The 24,747-nt window shown below is 38.9% G+C and overlaps 1 protein-coding gene across 3 annotated transcripts in view; it reads left to right on the forward strand.

Annotated features, from left to right (window-relative positions):
* Window positions 1-244: 244 nt before the first annotated feature.
* Window positions 245-24,747, forward strand: part of tsc22d1 (TSC22 domain family, member 1) — a 55,038-nt gene continuing 30,535 nt past the window's right edge. The window contains exons 1-2 of one of the 3 annotated variants that reach the window (XM_051905194.1): window positions 245-3,400; window positions 5,907-5,954. In XM_051905194.1, coding sequence (XP_051761154.1) covers window positions 786-3,400; window positions 5,907-5,928 — 2,637 coding nt within the window. In that variant the 5' untranslated portion in view covers window positions 245-785 and the 3' untranslated portion in view covers window positions 5,929-5,954. Of the gene's footprint in view, window positions 3,401-5,906; window positions 5,955-24,747 lie in introns of those variants that run through there. The other 2 variants (XM_051905193.1, XM_051905192.1) reach the window with 2 other exon arrangements.

Raw genomic sequence — 24,747 nt, forward strand, 5'->3', positions numbered from 1 at the left:
GATGTTATTCTGAGTGTTTGCTGCCACAGTTACCGAAGGCTATAATAAGAAACATCCCTCACCAACACAGTTGGCTGCACTCGGCTTCATTCGAGGGTTTTCGGAACTCTTCGCCAGCCGTCTCTAGGAAACCCCCCTCCCCCCCGCCCTCCGCCCATCATTGCCAGACTCTCTCGGCTTTATGTCTGGCCGCTATGAACGTGAACTGCCATGCGCGGTCGCCATGTTATCGCGCTCTCCTCCCCCTTTCGGGGACTCGTCACAGGCTGATAGCACTAGCACAGGCTACATTACAAGGAGGCAGCTGGTGAATAGGACCAGAGTGGGAGAGAGACATAGCGCTAACACAGGACTAAAACAAAAGAAAGCACGGGATGGAATAAAGCAGGGCAGCGCTGAGTTGCTCGGTTTCTCTCTGTCATCTGACGCTGGCTGAAGGATTTTTTTTCTTGTGATTTCGTGCTCTGGTGACTGCGATACAACAATTGAAAATGCGCCTGGCAGTTTGAACTGTGATGGGGAGAGACACTGTCGTTGTAAGGTTGGATATCGATCTCCCTGGCCGTTTGTGTCGACTCATTCACGTTTAAACTTCACCGATACGGTGTGCTTAATGGTTTTGCGAGGATACACGTTTGAAAACAACAACAGCTGAAGTGAATCCGTGTCAGCTAGCTCGCTAGCGACTGTTAACTTAGCATTGGCATTAGCCTGCTCCTCATGGTGGACATTTAAATACACCTCAAGTGGAATTATCGTGGCAGTTATTGGAAAGTGTTGGTTTTATGTGGAAATTACTCGAGCGGCTTCAAGTTGCTTCCCAAAAAGAGCTTGTTCTCTTGAGCTGTGTTTATAACTTTGTCAGAGACTATCCTTCAGAAATGAATCACCACGACCGAGCAGGAGACACCGGCAGCGCCCGAAAAATGGTGTACCCCATGAGTTTACCCAGACGGGAGAGCAGTAGCAGCACGGTAGGTGGTTCCTCCTCATTGACAACTTCGGGAAGCACCAGCCTTAATAGCAACAACTTAATGCTGGGGGATGATTATTCACCACCAGTGCTGCTTCAGTCTCAAACACCGGCCGCATCCTCGCTTGGGCCCCAGAACCCTCCTCAGAGCCTCAATATCCCCTTGCAGACCACCATGTTTCCCCAAGCTCTGCCCACTGCAGTGGCACAGATGAAGAAGAAGAGTGGCTTTCAGATAACCAGCGTTACCCCCGCTCAGACATCTGTCAGCACCAATAACAGCATTACAGAAGACACAGAGAGCTGTGACGACCTGGACGAGTCCCACACCGAGGACTTGTCATCCTCAGAGATCATGGACGTGTCGCTTTCCCAGCCCAACAATGCAGGAGGTCCAGAAAGGAGCTCCTCAGAGGAGACGCTGAATAACTTCCATGAGGCGGAGACCCCAGGGGCCGTGTCGCCCAACCAGCCACCCATCCTCACCCAAGCACACCTGCATGGCACTATGGTTAATGGGACAGTTCACCATCATCAACATAATCCTGCTTCCTCTAAAAAAGCTCAGCCTGCTGGTGGGACACAGATTGGGATTCCTTTGGGAGTTGCAGTCACATCTGCAGTGACTTCAAGTTCTGGAGCTTTAGCTAGCACAGGCCAGAAAATGCCTTCAAATGTGGTAGGATTGATCGCGAATGCCTCTGTTGGCACAACCAGTGTCATCGGTCAGCCTTTGGCTACTGTCGCCTCAGGAACTGGATTGATCTCTGTGACTTCAGGTGCCACAATTAGAACTGGTAATCCTTTAACAAATAATGTTTGTATGTTAAATTCCACCAGTGTGCCTGCTGTGGGTGGCAAGAGTACCAATAGTAGCAGTGTAAACTACTCCCCTGCTTTGAATAGTATTAGTAACCAAACTGTAAACTTGACACACATTCCCAGTGGAATAATCGGCATGGGCATCACCGCGGCTACTACAGTTCCTGGTGGTGTTGCTCCAACAGGCGGAGGGCAGGTGGGGTCAGCTGTCGTGGGCCAGCATGCAATGCCTGCTCCCTCCGCCCCAGTGATGAACACTCAGCCTCAGCAGGCCCAAGTGCCTACTCCCGCCTCCACCAGCTCACGTTTCAGAGTGGTCAAATTGGACTCAACCTCTGAGCCTTTTAAGAAGGGTAGGTGGACGTGCACCGAGTATTACGACAAGGAGGCCCCGGGTGGCGCGGCATCCTCTGAAAATGTCCCCAGCACCAGAACGGTCGAAAGCATTCGCCAGTTTGTGCCTGAGAGTGTTGTGTGTCCGGACAGAGAGACTGTCAGCGGGAGTTCTGTCAGCAGCTCGGTTAGCCATTATACTGAAAGTCTGGGCAGTGGGGAGACGGGCGGCCCCTCGGCTGTGAAACAGACCTTCCAGCAGCCCGCTGCTCAAAAGCATGACTACTCATCTTCTAGCATGCCCATGTCTCAGATGCAACCCCAGGACTTAGTTCACACTCATCTTAAGACTAATGCGGTAGCTCCGATGCCGGCGAGCATTCCGCCGCCGGCGACTATTGGAGGACTGCAGACCACAATCGGGCATTCGTCTGCAGCCGTGCCCACTCATATGCCCAAACTGACATATGCCCAGGCAGCACAATCGTCTCCTGCTCAAGCTCTGCCTGTGGTGACCCAGCAGCAGATGGGCTACCCGCCCGCACCGCAGCCAGCTGCACCGGCCCAGGTAGCACCAGCACATGTTAACCCCTTAATCCAGGGAGGCAGCCTGCCACCTGACTTCCCTCAATCCAAGCCGATCATGAACACTGTGCCACCTGGGTCAACACAAACAATGCCCCACCTCTCCGCCTCCATCCCGGCGGTGGCGGGGAACAGTCAGCTGATCACAACTTCGCAGCAGCCTGTGGGCGCTGTGCAACCCCCTGCTGCTCAACCTCTCCCGCAAGGGCTTCTGCAGCCACAACAGACACCCGCTCCTCAGATGGTCCAGGTCGTGCCGCAGCTGGTGCAGTCCGCCGGCACCGGTCTCATACAGCAGACCCAGGGGCAGCAGCTCACAACTCAACAATCCATGGAGCAGCAGCAGCAGTCACAGCTCGGCAGTCAAGGCCGTGGCGCCCAGTTTGTCCCGGCCGTGACCTCATCAGGCGTGCCTCCTAAACTCCAGAGTGATCCCCAGTCCAGTTTGATTCAGAATGGCTCGAAAGAGACAGGGCCGCAGCCTGCAGTTATGCCCACATCGCTGGAGGATGCCCAGCTCCTTCTGTTACAGCACCAGTCTCTGCTCATGCAACCTAAGCCAGCTGGTGGTGAATGTGCCTCCCAGACCGGCACCTCCCGTGGTCCAGAGGGAAGCAGTGGAGTCAGTGCCTTAACTGCCTCCGCCAGCCTGCTGAAGAGCTTACCTGTGGATGGAGAAGAAGATGGGTAAGCTTCAGTATTTTTATTTTCTTTATTGCATTGCTTATTCACTCTGTTTCCAATTCATTTGCATTTGTAATTACAGTTGGAATAGCTTCATTAAAAAATTACACATGCAGGCATGCATCAGTGGTATGGTTTAATGTAGTGCTGTAAGCATAAAGGGTGTTGTGCATTACATATCACAGCAGGTAGGTTTAAAGCAGGGCTTTAGGCTTCCATATAGTGTAGCTAGAAGTGTTTTTCATATAACACAAAACTGTAGACTGTTACTGTGGCATTACAGACAGAAAGGCAAATGCTTTGCTTTACAAATATCTCAGCCTGCCTTTAAAGACCCCATGAAATCACTTTAGAGTGCAGTATTTTTCTACTGTTGACATTTACTTTTGAAACAGGAGCTAATAGCCTTTCGATTATATCACAGCCACAAACATTATTCATTTGTGCTTGCTGTTGATAGGTAGAAGTAGATGTATTAGTGGGAGGTTTTTTCTCATTGTAGAGAGAATTTGATTGGACAAAATGATTGCATGATGAGGCATTATTTTTGGTCCATTTCGGAAGAGAACGATTTGACATTTTAAATGTGTATTGTATATCAGCTAATTTAAATTTAAAGGGTTAGTTCACCCAAAAATGAAAATTCTGTCATTTAATTACTTTCACTCATGTCGTTCCACACCCGTAAGACCTTCGTTCATCTTCGGAACACAAATTAAGACATTTTTTTAAAATCTGATGGCTCAGTGAGGCCTCCGTTGAAAGACTTCGTGAAAACACTTCAAATGCCCAGTTAGGTACTACAGTTCATGTGACTACAGTGGTTCAACCATAATGTTATGAAGCGACGAGAATACTTTTTGTGCGCCAAAAAAAAACAACCCACCTTTATTCAACAATAACTGAACTACTGATTCGAAACAAAGATTTGTAACACTTCAAAGCTTCAAGAAGCAGTGTTTTGAAATCGCCCATCACTAGGTATTGTTGAATAAAGTTATTTTGTTTTTTTGGCGCACAAAAAGTATTCTCGCCGCTTCATAACATTAAGGTTGAACCACTGTAGTCACATGAACTGTTTTAAATATGTTTTTAGTACCTTTCTGGGCATTTTAAAGTGTTAATTATCTTGCTGTCAATGGAGGCCTCACTGAGCCATCGGATTTTATCAAAAATATCTAAATTTGTGTTCCGAAGGTGAACAAAGGTCTTACGGGTGTTGAACGACATGAAGGTGAGTAATAAATTACAGCATTTTCATTTTTGGGTGAACTAACCCTTTAAGTGTTTAAGGGCTACACTAGTATATAGGTGGCATCTAAGCTAACATTTAATGGACTAAAAGCTGTAAATATGCCTTTTAGGACTCAATACTGACTAAAAATTAGCTTGCTGCAGATGCTTTTTGAATGATTATCATTTATGACTTATTTACTTCAAGCTGTAACACAGTTAAACCCAAAATAGATCAATGAAGTGTGTCTGTTTAAACTTAGGTTTTCTCTATTTTTTTTGCACACAGATAGTTTACTCTTTTACTAGACCTCAGCCTTTTTAAAAGTTAGAAACTATAGCTTCAGTCTAGTCAATTATTATTATTTTTTTGTCTTACTGTAAAGGCAAAAATGTAACCTACATATGAAAGCAAGTTCTGCATGACATACTTAATAATCCAGTTTGCAATACATACTTTTAAACATACTGCTAAGACGGCACATATTTTTGCATTTGTCTTAAGCTGTTCAGAAGAAACAGGCATGTGTGTTTATACTGTGCTATGTTTATGAGTTGTTCATAAGTAAAGTTTCCTGTGCTTGACAGAGCTTGTCTAACAGATGTCCTAGGGATGACAGAGTGCTCTGTAATCTAACACTCCTTATTGAAACAGACAGTTTTGTCACAGTGCACACATAATTTTCTCTCAGGTGTTAGTCATAATCTTGCTTAAAGCTTTAATTGTCTGGCTTTACTCTGTAACAATGTCAGATCGCAGACCAGATCTTTTAGATCTGTGTTCAGATGTAATGTAAAATGTGGTGGTCACAAAACATCAGAGCCTCACTGGGATTGAGATCACACTTGTATTGCACTTGATGGTCTTATAAATTGGTCCTCTGCATTTTTCCTATGTCTGACTAATATCTAAATTGGTGGCATAGTTTTAAGACTTTTAGCGAGATTCGGTGTGTATTTTGATATTTATGTATTTGCTTTCAAATAGCTTTAAATGTTTTTTTCATAGTGATGCAAACAGTCAATTCAGTCAGCTTTGAATTGATAGATGGAAACATTTATAAACTCTCAATGTTAAATCAGATGCAATTAAATGTCTGTCTAAACAATCTATTATGAAACTAATCTAATGAAACACTCTTCAGGAAACGTAATGGCCGTATTAAAATCATCATATGGTAACGCTTTATTCAGATGGCTCACTTTAGGCATTCTACTAAGTAACTTTAACTACATGTCAACTAACTCTCATTATCTCATAACATCTCATTTTTAGGAGACTGCCTAATATCTGGTAAAACTTTATTTTGACGGTCCCACAACAGATATTCTGACTGTAAGTAACTTTGCAGCTACATGTCAAGTTATTCTACTAACCTGAACAACACTTAAAGGGTTATTTAAAGAGTCATTAATTACTCACCCTCACGTTGTTCCAAACCCATAAGACTTTCGTTCATCTTCAGAATGCAAATGGAGATCTTCCTCTTTGGGATGCTCAGATGTGCTGTATAACCAATGAGGTTCATTCTCGTGTGTTACGCAGCACGTTTGAGCTTCCAGAAAAGGTTTGTTCTCGCGCATCATTCAGGTTCGGTTGAGCTTCTGTATATGTTTGCTGATCAGTGTTTATATGTGAGTAAAAGCCTAAGTTAAATTTGATCATCATATAAAGCGATCGTGTCTCTTCAGAAAATTTGGACTAAAATGCTCAATTCACATGGATTCGTTTTCCGATGTCTTTATAAACTTTATGAAGCATTTTTGAAGTTTGAATTGCTTAGGCTGTCTATGGAGGGACAGAACGCTCTCGGATTTCATTAAAATATCCTCATTTGTGTTCCGAAGATGGACTAAAGTCTTACAGGTTTGGAACGACATGAGGGTGAGTAATTAATGACAGAATTTTCATTTTTGGGTGAACTAACCCTTTAACCCTAACATAACATCTGCTATAAGTTTAGTACAGTCTACTAATACTCTGAGAGTTAGTTGACATGTAGTTTCAAAGTTACTTGTAGTAAAATGTCTAAAATGGACCAGCGAAATAAAACGTAACACATCATATTCGCAATGTTACTTTGTGTATCACCAGCAAAATCATTGCAAATATGTCCTGAATATTGAAATATTCCCCAGACCTGCAGATAGCCAGGACCAAGTTTGCTGTTAAATATAACTTGGTTTGTTGACAGCTCGACACTTATATCCTAATCATGTGATCAACATGATGTGGAAGACTAATACATCTGTTGGATTCAAGTCCATCCTCTAAGGCTTGCTGTCCTGTGGGAATTGATGTGTTGTGTGTGTGTGTGTGTGTGTCATAGGTGTGCTTTTTGACTGGTGTCATATTTCTGGTGTGATTGTGTTTGGTTGAAGGACTGCCTACAAGAGCCAGTTATTTAAAATAAAACACAGGAAGAGTGAGCAAACAATTTAATTTCAATGTGTCTCATTGTTTTATTTCTTTGTTGTGAAAGACTAGTAGCTGGTGCTGTTTTGGTATAAAGCATGTGGCCACTTATACAGGATGAGATCATTCAGTTTTCTCCCTTTTCGCTCTTGCTCAATAACAGATTAAGTCAGCGCAAATTATTTCGATCTTTTTTTTTTTTATGCTGTTCTTAGGTCACAGTGTTGACTGGCAGCCTCATACAGAAAGATTATCATCTCACATTTGCTTTTTTTCAATGTAATCTGCTCTTGGCAGTGATAAAAGCCACACATGTGAGTCTCAATGAATCACTCATTGTGTAGAGATCAAGTAGATTATCTCTCCAATTAATGACCCTGTGGAATGGGAGAGGAGAGGAAATGCTTTCACTCGGCCAGATTGGGCCAGAGCAGATAACGTGGCAGAACTTAAAGCGGCAGTTTGTGTATGCTTTCTCTCTTGGTCCCTTAGTGAGATTCATTTTCACTGCTCTCCCCATCTCCATTACAGGGATAGTTCACCCAGAAATGAAAATCGTCATTTACCCACTCTTGTTTTTTTCCATTGAACATAAGGATGTTCTGTTCTTTTCCACACAACATTGATGATACTGTGAAGCTCCAAAAATGACAAAAAGCACCATAAAATGTGACCTTTGTGCTGTGGACTATTCATAAGCCATACAATAATTATATCTGAGGAACAGACTGAAACTTAAGTCTCTGTATTTCAATGAAATAGTCATGAGAACATATGATATTTGTCGTCAATGACGCACACCTTTAGACGAGTTGCACCTTACGAATTAAACTATGCATAGGGGAACATTATCAGTGAGCAGTGTAGGGCCCTATGAAATTAATTTTATTTTTTTTCCCAAATTCTGTTTTTTTCCACTTTAATTTTTTTGGATATATTTTAAATAGTGAATTAAATTTGAGTAATCAAAAGCATGTCTAATTATTTGAAACCACGGAGTACACATGAACTGATCATCTCTTCCTCTTTACTACTAGTTACAGCACAAAATAAACATGAATGAACATCAGAACGTATGTTGAAAGATATATGTAGAATGACTTATTGAAATGTATCATGTCTCATGTAATCGTTCAATCAGTGTTTCAACAGCTTAAAGACATCAATAACAGCTTGTAAACAATATCACGTAATGTTATATTTACCATAAAAGCCAGAAAAGCCATTTAATGTCCATAAACTCGTTAGTCAGCTAGAAAAATAAACTCTTGAGAGAAGCAGTTTGATAAATATATGCACTACATCGCATATTCATTGTATTTTTACTTTACCTGTTCATCAATATTGTTTGAATAAATCTGTCATGTTTATGACATTTAAATGTTTATATTTCAAAAAATAGAAACATAATTATCTAATTAAAAAGTTGTTATAACATTATTATTATTATTATTATAAAAACTTCCTTATGTAATTTAAATTTAAGTATACAAATCAGTTCATTTTAACTTTTAATATTATAGTAATGTACCAACTGGGATTCCCTGTTTTGTTTACAACATGATGGATTTTTATGGTTTAATTAAATTTGAATAATCAAAAAGCATGTCTAATCATTTTAATTAATCAAACTTTAACACAATAATTTATTAAACTTTTTGCAATTAATATGGCCCTATGAAATGTTTTATTTTATTTTTTTTAGTAATTATTTTTTTAGCCTTTTAAAATGTAATCAAATGAAAATGATATTCCTTAAATAATCCTTTAATACTAATTATTATTATTACTACTACTATACAATAGTAATATATTTCTGTCACAATTTCTTCAAGTTAGCCAAAATTATTTTTATGGGTTGTTGTGAAGAGCAAAATAGTGAAATGCTTTCATTGCAGCTCTGGAGATGAAGTATATGTGGAGTGTCATAGGGCCCTAATAAAGGTTTACATTTCTGCCTGATCTTCGCACTAAGCCGTCGTATGGCTGCAGAAGACTTGGAATATAGACCATAAGCTCTACGCACCATGTTAATAATGTTCCTTTATTTTATTTGTTTATATTGAAGCTTGATGATATTTTTTGTTGAATGCAACAAAACTGCTCAGACATTCTGACTAGCATCTTTTTTCCACGGATTGGTAACAATACGGGTTGGAATGACTTGAGGGGGTGAGTAAATGATAACATTTCCTTTATTGGCAAACTTTCCCTTTTAATGTGGTTTTTATCCACATTATTACCAGACATCAGAAGGGTCACTCTGCAGCTGTAATGCAAGACAAGATCCTGTACTTTGAAGACTTTTTTTAGACCAGAGAAGGCTCTTTGAATGCACAGCTTTTTTTTTTTTTTTTTTTTTTTAAGGATGATGTCATTTGGATTAGAACCTGTCCTTCCAAACCTGAGAGCAGAGAGCACAGCAAAGTACTTTAGGGACTGAAAGCTAATAGGGGCAGAGACCTCATGAGCTCAGCTGAACTGGTTTCTCACATTCACAACAGGCATTTGCGCTTGTCTCAACTCTTTTCGGGTTTGAAATCTGCTGGCTTTCATATTCTTTCCCAGACGTGACAACATACGATCTGCGAATGCTTTGGTGCTTCCTATATCTCTTGATTGGCATTGTTTTTCTCCACTAAATCTCTAATTGTAAGTTTTCTGAATGCACATTTAAATTCAACATTTTAGTTATGAAAACTACAAATTTACATCATAACTGTTGTGTTGGATGTTTCTTTGGCCATGTTCGGCTCATCCAACTAGAATATCATCTGGACGGCTGCTACGCAACACATTCACATGTAAACATTTCATTATTGTGAAGCCTCTACAAAAAGCGTAAAGGGAAGTGCCAGGGTGCAGCAACACGTTTTATTACTTGTAAAGCATATTTGCCAAGTGGATATTTTCATCTGGCCCATTTAGCCAGCCCAATTTAAGTGCTTTCTGAACAGCAGAACGGAGAGCAAGCAAAACAACCTCCTGGCTGTTGCATTGTCATGTTTTAGTGGACAATTAACATCCTGCTTTGATCTGATGGGTGTAGTGATTGCAGTGCATGGCCTCCTTAATTTTATTTTCATTGCTTTTAATAATGTTTGTTCAGCAGTGAGAGGAATTAGCAGTTTGCATTCAGAAATCATTGGGGACGGGTATTGTTTTATTCTTCTCTGCAGTAGATCTGTTTTTAAATGTATGAGGTATTTGCATAACCAAGCCTCGGCCTTTTGTGTGTTTCATTATGCCCATGTTTGTTTGTTTGTTTGTTTGTTTGTTTGTTCTATTATCATCCGAAAACCATTTTGAAATGGACTAAATTAGTATAAAACAATAGTTAAAAAAGATCATACGCTTTTATTTCACAAATATATTTACTTTATCTTCCAAACTCCAGTGCTTTCGTTATCTGACGTACGTGTAATGATAAAGATTAGGGATGTAACAATATCAAAATCTTACGGTATGATAATACCTCGGTATAAAGTCCATGTACGATATTTATTGTGATATTTAAAAAAAAAAAAAAAAAAAAAAGACAAATGAAGACTTGGAAAATAGTGCCATAAGTGTTAAACAATGATTGAACATTAATGATGTACAAATTAACCATGTCATATCCTGTCCTCTTTTCTTTATCCTCTAATTGTAACTGTTGCTTAGAGGTATGAGGTATAATATGAGAGGGGTCAAATGGCCTAAAACTCCCTTTTATAAAATAAAATAATTGCACCAGCTGGACCTTGACAAAGGCAACATCTATTATTTTTTCTAACATTTTCAAGAGTTGTATTTATTAACATTAGTTAATGCACTGTGAAGTAAAATGAACAAACTATGAACAGCTGTATTTTTATTACCTAAGGTTAACAAAGATTAACAAATGGCTACAGTAACAAATGTATTGCTCATGGTTAGTTCATGTTAGTTACATTTAACTAATGTTAACAAATGAACCTTATTGTAAAGTGTTACCACATTCAACACACAAGATGCTTGAACACATGTAAGATCTAGACAGGTGAAACAATATTTTTGTAAGTTGGATTCATAAAGACTTGTTTCTGAAAGAATGATTCAGTGATAGATACATTTTTAACAGTAATTTATTGCCACCTAGTGGCGTAACAATGCAATCGATACAGTCATTATTAGAAGCACACAGTTACTTTTCAAAAGGTGATTTATTCTATTTTGATTGGTAACTTGGACATCAGCATCTATATCTGAATAATAAACTTTTGTACGCTTCTGTGATAATTGGAATATTTGTAACAGAAATGATACTGTGTGTTTGAAAAGATTGTGAAGCTATTTATATCAAACATGACAACTCTCTTTAGATCAACGGCAGCGCGAACGCAGATTTGAATGTCGCGATTTTATTGTCAAAGGTTTAATATACACAGGTGAATCGTTGTCATTGATCTTTTAAATATTAATCGTGCAGCTTGCCTTTGTGCACCTCTCTCTGCATTGATGCCCTCATGTGAGGGCTTTTCAGTACATTCATTGCTATAAGATTCATGAGGTGAGACGTCTCTATTAAAGGATACGCGTGTCGCAAGCCCATCACACCAGAATCGTTTTGCCCGGAAGATGTATCGTTTCATACAGTTGTGTGACCACGATAATATTGAGACGATTTTGCTATCGTGATATCACGAAATTGATAATACACTAAATTTATGGTACTGGGCTACTCTGCAGCGGTGGAAACCCGACTGGTCTAAAATAGTCTGAATATAAACACTTATTATAGGTGTACTGTAATGATTCAGGATAAGACAAAAACAGTTTGGAAAATGGATTCATGATGTACTCGCTCATTATATGCATTTTGTTACTTTTGAACACAAAAAAAGTTATGTACTGCAGCTTTAAAGGTCATTCCTTTGCTACCTGATTAATGTGCCTACAGAGAAATCCAGATCGCTGCTCTGAAATTAAACCACTCCCCAGCCCAAGTCGTTATTCATGCCTGAGCTACAGCCTGTAGAAAGTTTGATCCCTTCCTATTTTGGCTTTCTAAGAGCAGTCGGCACGTGAGTCAGCAGAGTTGGAAAGCTGCCTCTCTCTGTGGTTTCAGACTGGGCAGGAAATCTCGCGTGCAACCTTGAGCATGTGCCCATGCCGCACTCTTGCTCTGTTAAACATGTACAATGAGATATCCTCTTCTTGTATCACCAGGCTGGACGGAGTGAAATGAGGTCACTGTGGAAAACATGGCGACCGCTGAACAACACATTTCCTCGTCTCTCTTTTTAATTGGACTGCTTCTAATTTAAATAGGATTTATTCTTCTCTGATAAATGTGAAAGTCTTTTCAGCTGACATTTATTTAATTGCCTTTTAGTGCTTAACATAAACTTTTACAGATTGTATTAATGGCCTCTCAGTTGAATGATTGATCATCCTTGACAGTTTTTTCCCACCAATCACCTTGCTCGTTCCCTGAGGGATTGCTCCATCTGTGCGGAGTGTCTTATCTCCACTTCCTCCCCATCCCTGCCACAAACACCATGTGTGCCACAGATTATCTGCCAGTCAAGTTCTCACCTCTGCACAATTCTAAACTCCTAATACCAGATAAAAAGCAAGCTGCTTGGACTTGTGCACATTAATCGCTGCTTCAATCCACAGACACCTGAGTCTAGATCATTCACCATTTGGGTGCCGTTCTCCTATATGTGAGTGTGAACGTTGTTGATATCTTATTACAGCTGGGTTGAAAATATCAATGAATCGATCTTTTAGTGTATGCTTTTTTCAGTTGATGTGAGAACAAAACTTCCCTGAACATTTGTAGCATGCCTCCCATCTAATAATCACAGTAAGCTTTGTTACTGTTGACGTGAAACAAAGTGTAGGGCCCTATGATTTCCGCAGTGCACCAACACCGAACGTGAGCGGCGCAACGCGTCAAAAGACAATAGAACCCTTTTTAATCAGTGATATTGTCTACACTGGATGCGATGTGATGCGACACGACACAACAAATTGCCGACAGTAAACTGATTCCCTGTTCTATTTCTGAGGTTGTCCAAGTGCTTTGCAACGGTCGGTTTGTCGCGTTCAGTATAGACAGCTTTTAGCTGTTGCGCTGCGATGCAACACAAGTCACGTCTGGTGTAGAAACGGTGTTAAACGTGGACGGAATCACGGAATCCACTCATAAAAATGGAATTTACCGTGTAACGCTGAATGTCACGGAATTTGTCAAATTTTTGATGAATAAATAACAAGTAGGTCGACACACTTAAATCAGATTGCGATATAGAGTAGTCTCTGTGAATATTAAACGGCAAATACTATTTAAATATGAATCCTGCATGTTCTGCGTGTCTCTGTGTGAATGAATGGCGCAGACTCGCGGTTTCATTTCCTGCACACACTGAAGAACGTGTGACGCTCGTGGTGTTTTCAGCCTCTGCAGCCTCACTGTATGAGGACATAAATGCATGAACTTCATCTCCAGAGCCGCTTTAAGAGTCACTTCATGAGCATTTTACCATTTAATTTGAGAAAAACTATTGTCATGTCATATAAAAGCACAAACTCAAACGTCTTCACGGCATCCCTTCAAATTAAAAGTTTGGTTTAACAAAGAAATAGTACAACAGTAATATTTGTCACAGTAGAATTTAGCTACATCTCAATGTAGTAATAATACTAACACTAATAACAACAATAATCAAAAATTATGAACTTTTTTTTTAAGAAATAATCACAATTTTTCTTCCATGTTTTAATTTTAAATTTGGGTAAAGCTCTGTTGTGCAGCACTTTGTTTGACAAAAAAAAATTGTTTAATGTCATGATTAAAAGATAAATTAAATTAGATAAAAAATAAAATAAACACAATTTCTGAAAAAACAAAAACATTTCATAGAAATTACATTTAAAAAAAAAAAAAACATTTTGTTGTTTTTATGAATTCAATTAATTAGACATGCTTTTTGATTTTTAAAATTTAATTAAACCATTAAAATGAATCCAGAAAACTTAAAACAGAAAATAGAATATGGTAGAAGTAAAATGGAATTTGAGGGAAAAAATGTTGTAATTTTTGTTACAATTTAACAACAATTTATTAAAATTTATGTTTCATTATTTTAATTAATTAGACTATTGTTGTCAAAAGTACCGGTACTTTGGTACCAAGTCGGTACTGAAATTTTGAAAATGTGACGATACCAGCATTTCTGTAGTACCGGGAGTACCGAGTATCCGGGTATATTCGGTACCCACTGATAGGGCTGTGCCAGTGTTTACGTGAATATGACACAAGTGAAGCACAAAGCTTTGTTTACAAAAGAAATAATAGGTTAGCAATTAGCAAATAGGTTGTGACATCGCAACCATGGAAACATTTTGGTTCATGCCGTATGAGAGAGGTACGTGAGTCCATACATTTAAGCTTTGTCAGCTTTGTATTCTGTTTTGCTAATCGCGATCTGGTCACCTGATTAACAGAGAATTTAACAATATTCCATTAGTTATTCCACTGAACATGGAATTTCTGTTTATTTTCCCAAATCTTCACTCACGCAGGGGATTATAAACGTTTCTTCCTTTCGTTCACCTTTAGGCCTATTATAGGTTATTCGCATTCTTTACTGTGGTAAAGTAGAAAAAACACTGTAGACCTTTTTGCTTGCACGTCAATTTCTATTTAACACACTTTGTTCTTATTAGACTTGAAAAGGCGCATCAAGTTGATTTTGTATTGCGCGTTTCACACACTCCGGTGATTTTTAGTTTCGCTTTCTCTGGCAGCACTAAATCAAACACAGTCTGAATGTCTGACGATAAAACTCGCTCTTCAGACCTTTTATAACAAGTGTCAGTTGCTTGTAACATCAGGAGATAACATGAAGATATTATTAAAGCGAAATGGTCTCTTTCCTGCTCGTGTCCCACATCCCTCTCAAAGAGCAGAGCGGTAGGCTATATGACGCATCTTTGTATGGAAATGAAAAAATGAATGTTTTTTAAAATAATATTTAACCTTCTTATTATTTAGGTTACCATTATTTACGGATATTTATTTCATAGTTTACAGGCTGTAGTGTGTCGTTTCACTGAAGGAATAGCTAAAATAAACACGCACATCTGTTACAAAATGGATGTTTGAGCATTTTTTTTTTTTATATATATTTTAAAATTTATTTCATTGAGCTCTATATACTCACACAAACCTACACACACACACACACACACACACACACACACACACACACATGCTCCAAATATTTATATGTATGATTACCATCATATTTAATGTTTTTAAAATAGGCTAGTTTAATAAAATAGTAAAATAATTTTTTCCTGTGGTACCGAAATTGGTACAGAGAGCCGTAAAATGTTACTGGTATTGGTACCGACTACTGGAATTTTGGTACCGTGACAACACTAAATTAGACATGCTTTTTGATTACTAAAATTTAACTTAACTGTTAAAATGTCCAAAAAAATTTAAACGGAGAAAACGAAATCCAGAAAAATTTTAATGGAAAAAAGGGAACTTGGGGAAAAAATAAAATAAATTTCATAGGGCCCTAAAAGTGTCAGTTTTCAAATTGTCAATTTTACTATGAAATTTAAACAATAAATGTTTTGGCACTCTTTATTTGTGGCGTGACACATTACTGTAGGGCCTCGATTCAAGTGAAGCCGTAGCGTGGAGCGCAAGTGAACTGATAATTTCTCCAACCTTACATCTTATGGAGTTGCCTCTATTTGACACAATCCCATCCGATGGCAAAGTATGCTTTAGCCACGATGGGGTTTATCGTCGTTCTCCCAACACTTTGTCCAAAGTAATCCCTCTCTCTTATGTGAGGAGGCTGAATGAGTGCCGGCCTCTGTATTTAGCATACAGCGTGCCGCTGTGAGCCATTAGCACTGAGTCATTGTTTCAGCCACACTGCCAGTGTCGCCTGGCCGCCGGCCATCTCGCGCTTTCTGTGCAAACCCCTGCGCACTTGCCCATCCCTGTCCTTTGCGCCGGTCTGCCCGCTTGTCTGAGCTGCCACCGAGCTGCTATAGCAACCGGCAGCCCTAAAACCCCCTAGCATAGGCCTTCCAGAGACAATTGTGTCTTCATCACTCTCGTACTGGCTCTGGAGAAGCTGCTCTCATTCTGCAGGGGCTGCGAGTTCTCGTTTTAAAACCACGCCATGCTTCTTTGTGCTGGAAATCTGAATCAAAGGACTTAAGAATTATTGTTTGCTTAGTTGTTTTTGGATTAGCTGCAGAATACATGCAAATTTATGCCTTGCCTTAGTTCGGAGTCTGGCAGAATGGCAGTTACTGTGCTCTGTCATGGTGGTTTTCGAAGGAAGCATGAATAAAAAACACATCTCTACAGAGGCTTCTGGGTTGCTTTCTCATCTGGGGTCATGTCAGTTCTAGTGCTGAATCAATACCAACATTTTGCCTTGTACAATACCAGTAAAAATAATATATTTATTACTTGGACAACACAAATGGCATTGGGCAATGTCAGTAGATTTATTTCAATGTCAATAATTTGCAATTAATCCTATTTATATTTTCAGTTCCCTGACTTTTTTTTTTAGTAAAAAAAAAAAAAAAAAAAAGTGATATATAGCAGAAAATTTCCTATGAAATGCTGTTTTTGCAGAAGCCATTTTTGTAAGTTATTTTCATATGTATTTCATATGCATTTCATACTTGTTGAGGTTAATATTTAAATTCCATCATACAAAGAGTGCAGATGACTTTGATGTTACCATCTAGATTTTATTTATAGATCAATTACAATGTCAAATTTCGTAAATGTAATTTACTGACTTTCACTGCAGAACTTTACTGACCTGAACTGCAGAACTCAAATTATCAGCACATTGTCTGAGACGGGTACCAAAATTATGATAAAACGATGGTATTGCACCATTTTTTTTTTTTATTATTATTTTTTTTTTTATAAAGTACTGGCTTACCGCACATCCCTAGTATCTACACACTCTCTCTCACTCTCTCTCTTTCTCTCTCTTATGCATGGTGGAAATATCCCAGGAGTCAGCAGAGTAATTATCCGCAGTATCAGTACTTGTTGTCTCGGGCAGTACAAGTTATGCGGGGTGAATCAGTGGGCAGTGCCACTGTTTGAAACGTTAACCATGAGCTTGTGTTCTCAGACAACCTCTTGCTACACTGTCCCATGGGTCCTGTGGCCATCTGTATTTGTAGTACTAGTGTCAAACAGGGACTTTCCAGGAATGGCCCCTTAAACAAATCAGGCCCTGTTTCTCTGTTTCTGGCTAGTGCAAAGCTGTTCTTTTTGTCATGTTGCCTGGGCTTTTTTGGATGGGTTTTCCTATTCTAAGCGTAAGATAAATGGTGATGGTACAAAAACAGAACAGAGTAGAATCTCTTCCAGACAACTGGAAGTTTGTACCCATTGTCCTCCTTGTGATGTATATGTAAAAGTGCTGCGTTAATTTACCAGTTGGCTCTTATTTAGAAGGCAGGACTTATTCCACCATATTGCGCTGCACTTTCTCCCATACATAATATGAGTACACCGTCTTTCTATATATAAAGTGTTTATCATTAATCGCAGACTGCTGCTGGTTTATTAGGCTGCTGTCACTTTTAGACCTGCTGCACATGACATGGATCTGCATCCTATTTTCTCACAACTTCATGTTCATTTAAACTTTATTTAACTCATTTAAGACTTATGCTTATGAGGATACTCGACAAAATGGGCATTTTTGCTTTTTTTTTTTTGTTTGTTTTTTTTTAAACTTTTGTCCGTTCAAACGCAAAAGAGTTTTTAGTGCGCCTGTTGTTAGTAGGTAGCACAATTTGACAGTGGCCTAAACCTACCTTTAAAACGATGCAAATATAGTGTATAGGTAGCACAATCTAATAGGCAGCATTATTCGTCAGAACACCGGCACGCTGTCTGAAGCAGCTTTCGGTGCGTGTCTGTCAGACAGACAGGAGGTTCACAGACAGCATGCCAGTACCGCACTGCATTCTCATTTGTCTTGTCGCACTTGAATGGTTTAGAAGCATTTGCATGAATAAGAGCATGATCATATAATGTAACACTAGCTAAAGGATGACGGAAAATAATGGATGCTGCATTAATTGTTAAATATTTAACATGTTTAACTGAAAAAAATTGCATGCGTTAATTTTGACAGCACTAATATGCTTACCATAGTGTGGTTGTGGCAGAGACGAGGTAAGCCTCCTTAGAGCAGTCTTGACTGTCCTGGGGTGTGTTTCCCGAAAGCATCGTTAGTCAACTATGGTCGTAAGTCCCACTGAACTTTATTGGTAATGACAGAACTTGCGACCATAGTTCGCTTTGGGAAACGCACCCCTGATGGATTCTGATCAGGGAATAAGAGTAAATGTAACAAAGTGCCATATACTACAGCAAAGCTAAAATGTAGATTAAAGGCCCCAATATACTCATGGCAAAGTTCTTTTTTCTTTTCTTTTTTTTTTCTTAATTTCTTCGCTTAAGGGTAGAAAGAAGTTCGAAATATGTGACCAGTGGTATACTATTAGTGAACATCCTGACGCTGCCCACACTGCTGAGAGCGGCATTTAGACAAATGTTAATGTGCTTTTAATGTGCTTTGCTTTCAATAACAAAATAAACCCACAACAAAAATGACAACAGTGAGAAAACCGTAGTTAAGAAAGCATCCGATCTTAGTGATGTGGATGTTTGCACGAGCTCTGCAATTGTGTTCTAGTGTCACACATTTTATAGCACTTTATACAATAGATTGTTCAAAAGCTTTATAGTATTAAACATGAAAAACAACATCAGTGTCTCTTTCAATTAGAATTACAACTTCAATTTCTACTATAAAGCAGCTCTCCAGTGTATTCATTTTTTTACTCTCAGGCGTATGACCTCAACGGACTGAACAGAAGAAATTAAACTGAGGAGAGTTCCACATCATAGAAGGTGGAGCCTGAGAGCCACACCTACCTATTACATCATCACCAATGGTAGTTTACCAGCAAGAGCGAACTTCTCTGGAAAATTTGCTTTGGCAAGCTATTTCTAACTCCGGAAACAAACACCAAACAATCTTTTTGTCTGGATTTTGTTTCAAATGACATCAAATTAATTTTTTTTTTTTTTTTTTTTTTTTCCAATTTCACTTAAAGGGTTAGTTCACCCAAAAATGAAAATTCTGTCATTAATTACTCACCCTCATGTCGTTCCAAACCCGTAAGACCTTTGTTCATCTTCAGAACACACATTAAGATATTTTTGATAAAATCCGATAGCTCAGTGAGGCCTCCATTGCCAGCAAGATAATTAACACTTTCAGATGCCCAGAAAGCTACTAAAGACATGTTTAAAACAGTTCATGTGAGTACAGTGGTTCAACTTTAATGTTATGCAGCGACGAGAACACTTTTTGTGCGCCAAAAAAATAAAAATAACGACTTTATTCAATAATATCTAGTGATGGGCGATTTCAAAACACTGCTTGATGAAACTTTGAAGCTTTATGAATCTTTTGTTTCGAATCAGTGGTTCAGACCGTGTATCAAACTGCCAAAGTCACGTGATTTCAGTAAACGATGCTTTGTTACGTCATAAGTGTTTCATAAGTGTTCGTAAAGCTCCAAAGCTTCATTTTAATATATTTGAAAAATGTTTTCTGCCTAGCAGTACAATGACAGAGCAGTGCTCTCAAAACTGCACTTAGGGTGCATTTACACTAGCACAAAAAATCATTTGACACTGATAGGAATTTGTTGCACACATATTAACACAAAAATCAGCCTGAGATCGGATTCCCCCCCGTTTAGTTAGTGAAAGCTACATAATAGGCTATTTCTCAGCAATGAGGTGATAACTTTGCTGTTTTTGTAATAAACGAACAAGCTTCACTATTACATACAGATGCACACAGGTAATTCACACTCACTTTCTTTTTCTCTCTCCTTAATTTCTTCGAATTCATTCAAATAATGAAATCTTACCGTAATACTAAAATAACAAAAGGAAAGTACCGTTATTTTCCGGTCTATATCCGTTCATTCAGATTTTGCGCTGCAAACGTCCATGACCGCTTTTAACTTATCCATGCTGGCAAATAATCATGGTCACTCGACGTGAATTATAAAAAAAAAAAAAAAAATCATTTTGCATAGTAAAGTGGTCACCAACAGAATCATTTTGGGTGGGGATTAATGTAAACAAGGATATTTGGATACCAGTCGTGTCTAAAGTGAATGTAAACAGGCTGGACAAAAAAAAAAAAAAAAAAAAATCGGATTTTGTCAAAAGATCAGATCTGCATTAAGACTTGCTGTGTAAACGCAGCCTATACTGACATTGCAACCTTCTCATTCCTCTCTTACGGTCCTCTTGTGACCGCAGATGACTGGGGTTTCTGCCTTGGCTTGTTTGAGTGCGCAGTGCCAGAAGCTCCCTGACTGCGCTGGGTTTGGCCCTTGTAAATTAGAGCCATGTCCCCTCAGGCAACCCACCCACATGCATCAAGAATCCTGCCTTTTCACTTACTGCAAACCTGAAACACTGTACACAGAGCCTTTATTAGACCAGACACAAACATTACAAACTTCTGAAAGAGACTTGTATAGCATTAATTTGCTCAGTCTTGCACCGCGTCTACTCCAGATTTGAGGCTGTCTACACTGGAAGCTGTCCATCACCTCAGAGTACCAACAAACAATGGATCAGTCAGTTAGACCTGAGCAATACTAAAATGAAAACTAGATTTTTGCATTTTTAGGTGGTTGCCAGGGTGTTCTGGCTAGTTACTTAGAGACTCAAAAGAGTTTTTAGAAATGGCTCGAGTTTCTTCTTAATTGTTTCTTCTTAAAATCCATTGGTCTACAAGTAGACATTTTGCATGGGTTAATTTTAAATGCCTCAATGATTTCTCATCTGTGTTATACAGTTGCTTCATACAGGTGTTTTGTAGTCTACGATACCACACAGGTGGAGCTGATGCAGAGATTACTCTTCTTTAAATTAGAATCTGTCATCATGGGCTTTTTTTGTGTTGACTATTGGCTTCCGAAGCTCTAAATGGCTGTGGTTATCATCTAAGCTGTGGTGAAGCTGATGCTTTGAATTACTGGTTAAATTGCAGAGAGTATTTTAAGCTCTCAGTGCTGAAATAGGCTCATTCTAGCTGCTGTGAGTGGATGTGTACTGTCGTATCAGGTAAGCTGTGTGTAAATCGCGGTGAATGGGAGCATGTTGACGGTGAATGGCGTCCTTTCAAGATGTGCTCTGCAGTGTCAAACTTTTTTTCCACTCTCTCTGTGTAGATCTTGTTAAAGATTGGCTGCACCTCAGAATGGTGTTAAACAGAATGAGGTCCAATCCAAGAAGAACAGATATTGTCGTTCTGATCTCGTGTTAGCTCTGTGATCCAGCACTGCCTAGATATGTAGTCTAATGGTTAGTTATGAATGTCTGACTGCTTTCCACATAAATTGGTTTTCTAGCCTCCAGTTGATTTGTTTACAGGCCGTACACACTCAATCTTTCTCAGAGGAGCATGAACGCACAGAAGGCACAGATCCAGTGACAGCCATGCAGTATTGATGGAGAACTTTCCTTTGGGCCCACACACAGGGCTTTCATTCACCCAGCCGTGGGGCAGAGTAATGTGAGAGAGTGTGTGTGAATAAGAGAGTGGGTTGGACGCATACACACGTGATGTGGTCGGCTCTCACATTTCCCTCACTTGTTTCCTCACTTTGTGTGTCTGTCACAAGCAGCACATAATCACAATGGACAAAACTGTCCATAATAAGACCAGTACTTCCCTTTACCATTAAATAAGCTTGTTTAATGTGCTTTTACGTAAAACCATCAGTTCCTTCCTCATCAGTTCTTCAGATGAAGCAGGCTTGTGATTTAAGCCCACAGTCTTGCAAGTCAGCATGTAGGTGCTGGTGGATGTTTTTTAATGACTGTGTAGATGGCTTTTGGCCCTACTGACTGATCGACCTCTGGGGCTGTTGTGATGAATCACCATGTCCTCAGCTGTCATGATCTGTGAGGTGTCATTTATTGAATTTTTTGCTGCACTTTGTTATGCAGGTTTAATTTTCATCTACGTTTCTGTTTTCTATTTTTAGCAGTTTTTGAAGCATATGCATTATGCTGTTGGAGAGGGGTGCTCAAATGTCCAGTGAAGTGTAAAAACCTTTAAAGGTAAAGTGTGTAATTTCTGCGACATCAGTGGCACCTAGTAGAATTAAAAAAAAAAACAGCATATTTTGCGCGTTGCGCCTTCCCCAACTCAAACGTCACAAACACAGCTCTTACTGGTGCTTGTGAAAGCATGTCTTAACAGGTAAAAGTAGGCTACTTTCAATAAATGTAGATATTAATAATACTTTTAGCTGTGTTGCTATGTGTCATGACTAAGCAATTGAGTAGGCTAATAATCTGTCTAGAGCGAACGTGAGCATCTTGCTTATAATAAACCCATCCAATGCATTATTTTGCACCGGGCCACGCCCCAAACTCATGCTATAGGTTGAGCTGGAAAGAGATTGATGGGTCTGAGCGGACCGATTTTGATGGATGTTTTGATGGTGCCTGGGAGGCTTAATGTTTACACTTTTAAAACCCATGAATAGCATGCTAATAATAGTCAGTGAACAATAAAAAGGGTTAAGATAATGTATTTTAACATAAAAAAAATCTCATGTACTTCACCTTTTAAGAGTTTAAATATATTTTATGATTTTTATATAATTTTTATTGTAATTTATAATAAGTTAATGTGTATTATATAATTTATATTATGCTTAAATATAAATCATTAGGCTTCTTCAAACATTTTATTCAAATATTGTAAGTTGTGCTTGGAGTGTAAATGTACGCGTTCCATTCCACGTTTCAATTGTATCATTTGTCATGACACAATGAAACATTAAATTGTGTGGACATCATTTTTGGCCAAGTGTTCATGCCGAGCTTGCACTCATTATTCCCAGCCTATAATTCAATAAATCACTACGTGGCAAGTATTAGTTGGCTATATGTTATTTGTGGGTTTTAGTGAAAATGGCCAGATGGGAGGAGCTGTCCTCTGCTCACAAGGAGGATATTGTTAAAATGGCTAAATCTGGTCAATCGGTTTTGGATAATTGCTCATGTGCTGGATTTGAATGGTCACAATGTCCACAGAATTATTTCAAAGCACAATAAGACCACTACCATGTGAATGTGAAGTGCTGTGGCTGGTCAAGGAAGACTAGTGAGCATTTTGACAGGAGGATGAAAATCACCTGAATGTGGGAGCACCTCAAAGCAGCTTCTAAAGTCCTGGGTGAGACCTCCAATGTCCAATTTCATCTTGAATTGTAAGGTACAAGTACAAGAGGTTGTGTACCAGTAAAGAAACCATAATGGTATTGGGGATGTATGTGTGCAGCAGGTGTTCTACAAAGTTGCTGGCACTTTGAAAATGGACCAATAGTTGGGAATCCTGCTGAACACAATGTAGCAGATTATGGAAGAACTGTTTCGAGCTCAAATGTGCATTTTCCAACATAACAATCCCAAACAAAGTTGCGTGCAATAAAAGTGTCTATGCTCAGTATTTTGAAGTCTTCAAGTGGACACTTCAGTCTCCTGCCCTTAAACCCAGAGGCGGCCTTTGCAATTCTGAGGCCCGTTTCAAAGAAACAATGGGAGCCCCCACCCCCTATATAAATATCCCTATATAAATACCCCTATTGAGTCATTCATTAGAACGATTCATTCAAAAACGTGGTTTATACGTTTTTGAATATACTATATTGTGGATTTGTTTGGAACTATTTTTATTGGTGAAATAAAACAAAAACAGACAATATTTTGAGTCTATAAAGACAAGTTAATATTAGCTAATAACCAAGTTAAATTAGTTAATATCACCTATAATAACTTATTGAACTGTTTGTATAAAATCAATATCACATTTGCTCATGTGGCATTGCTTAACCAGCTTTATTCTTAATAAATATTAAAAGCAAGAACTCGCACTGAGACATTTTTGCCTCATATGTTGAGTTTTGGGGGCATTTTTATTAATTTTGGTGGCATTCTTGCTCCAAGCCCCCATTAGTTTCTAATGCTGTGCACGTTCAGGGGAGGGTGGGGCGCTTTTTCGAGTGCAAGCACAGGCCCCTTCTGTTGCAAGGCCTGTTTCAAGTGAAACGGGTGAATATATTTTAAAGTAAAACCATCTTTTATAAAATAAACTAATAATTTATATAATTTGATATTTCTGGCTTAAAGTCCCGGAAACGATTGTCCTTTCTCTCGTGTATTTATTGGAAAAGATTACTTTTCACTCATGGTTGGGACCTCTTGGCCAGAGATTTTTAATTGGCCAATTTCTGCACCTCGTCTGCTAGGTTGTGTTGAATGCCTTGTAACACATGACAAGAAAGATTGTTGTGTGATGTGAGCAGCACAGTGATTTTGATAATGTAAAAACAGTAATGTTGTGAAGGTACAACCTAAATTACATGAACAGTATTTTCTAAGTTAAATTACATAAAATATTTGCAAACAGCTATTCATAGTGAAAATATATATATAACTTTTTTTTTTTTTTTTTTTTTTTTTCCTTGACCAAAATTCATGCCCAGTGTGCATAAGGCTTTAAATAGAAAGTTTCTGTGGGTTAAATGTGTGTCCTGG

The sequence above is a fragment of the Ctenopharyngodon idella genome, chromosome 9, assembly GCF_019924925.1.
Source record: "Ctenopharyngodon idella isolate HZGC_01 chromosome 9, HZGC01, whole genome shotgun sequence".
Lineage (NCBI taxonomy): Eukaryota > Metazoa > Chordata > Actinopteri > Cypriniformes > Xenocyprididae > Ctenopharyngodon > Ctenopharyngodon idella.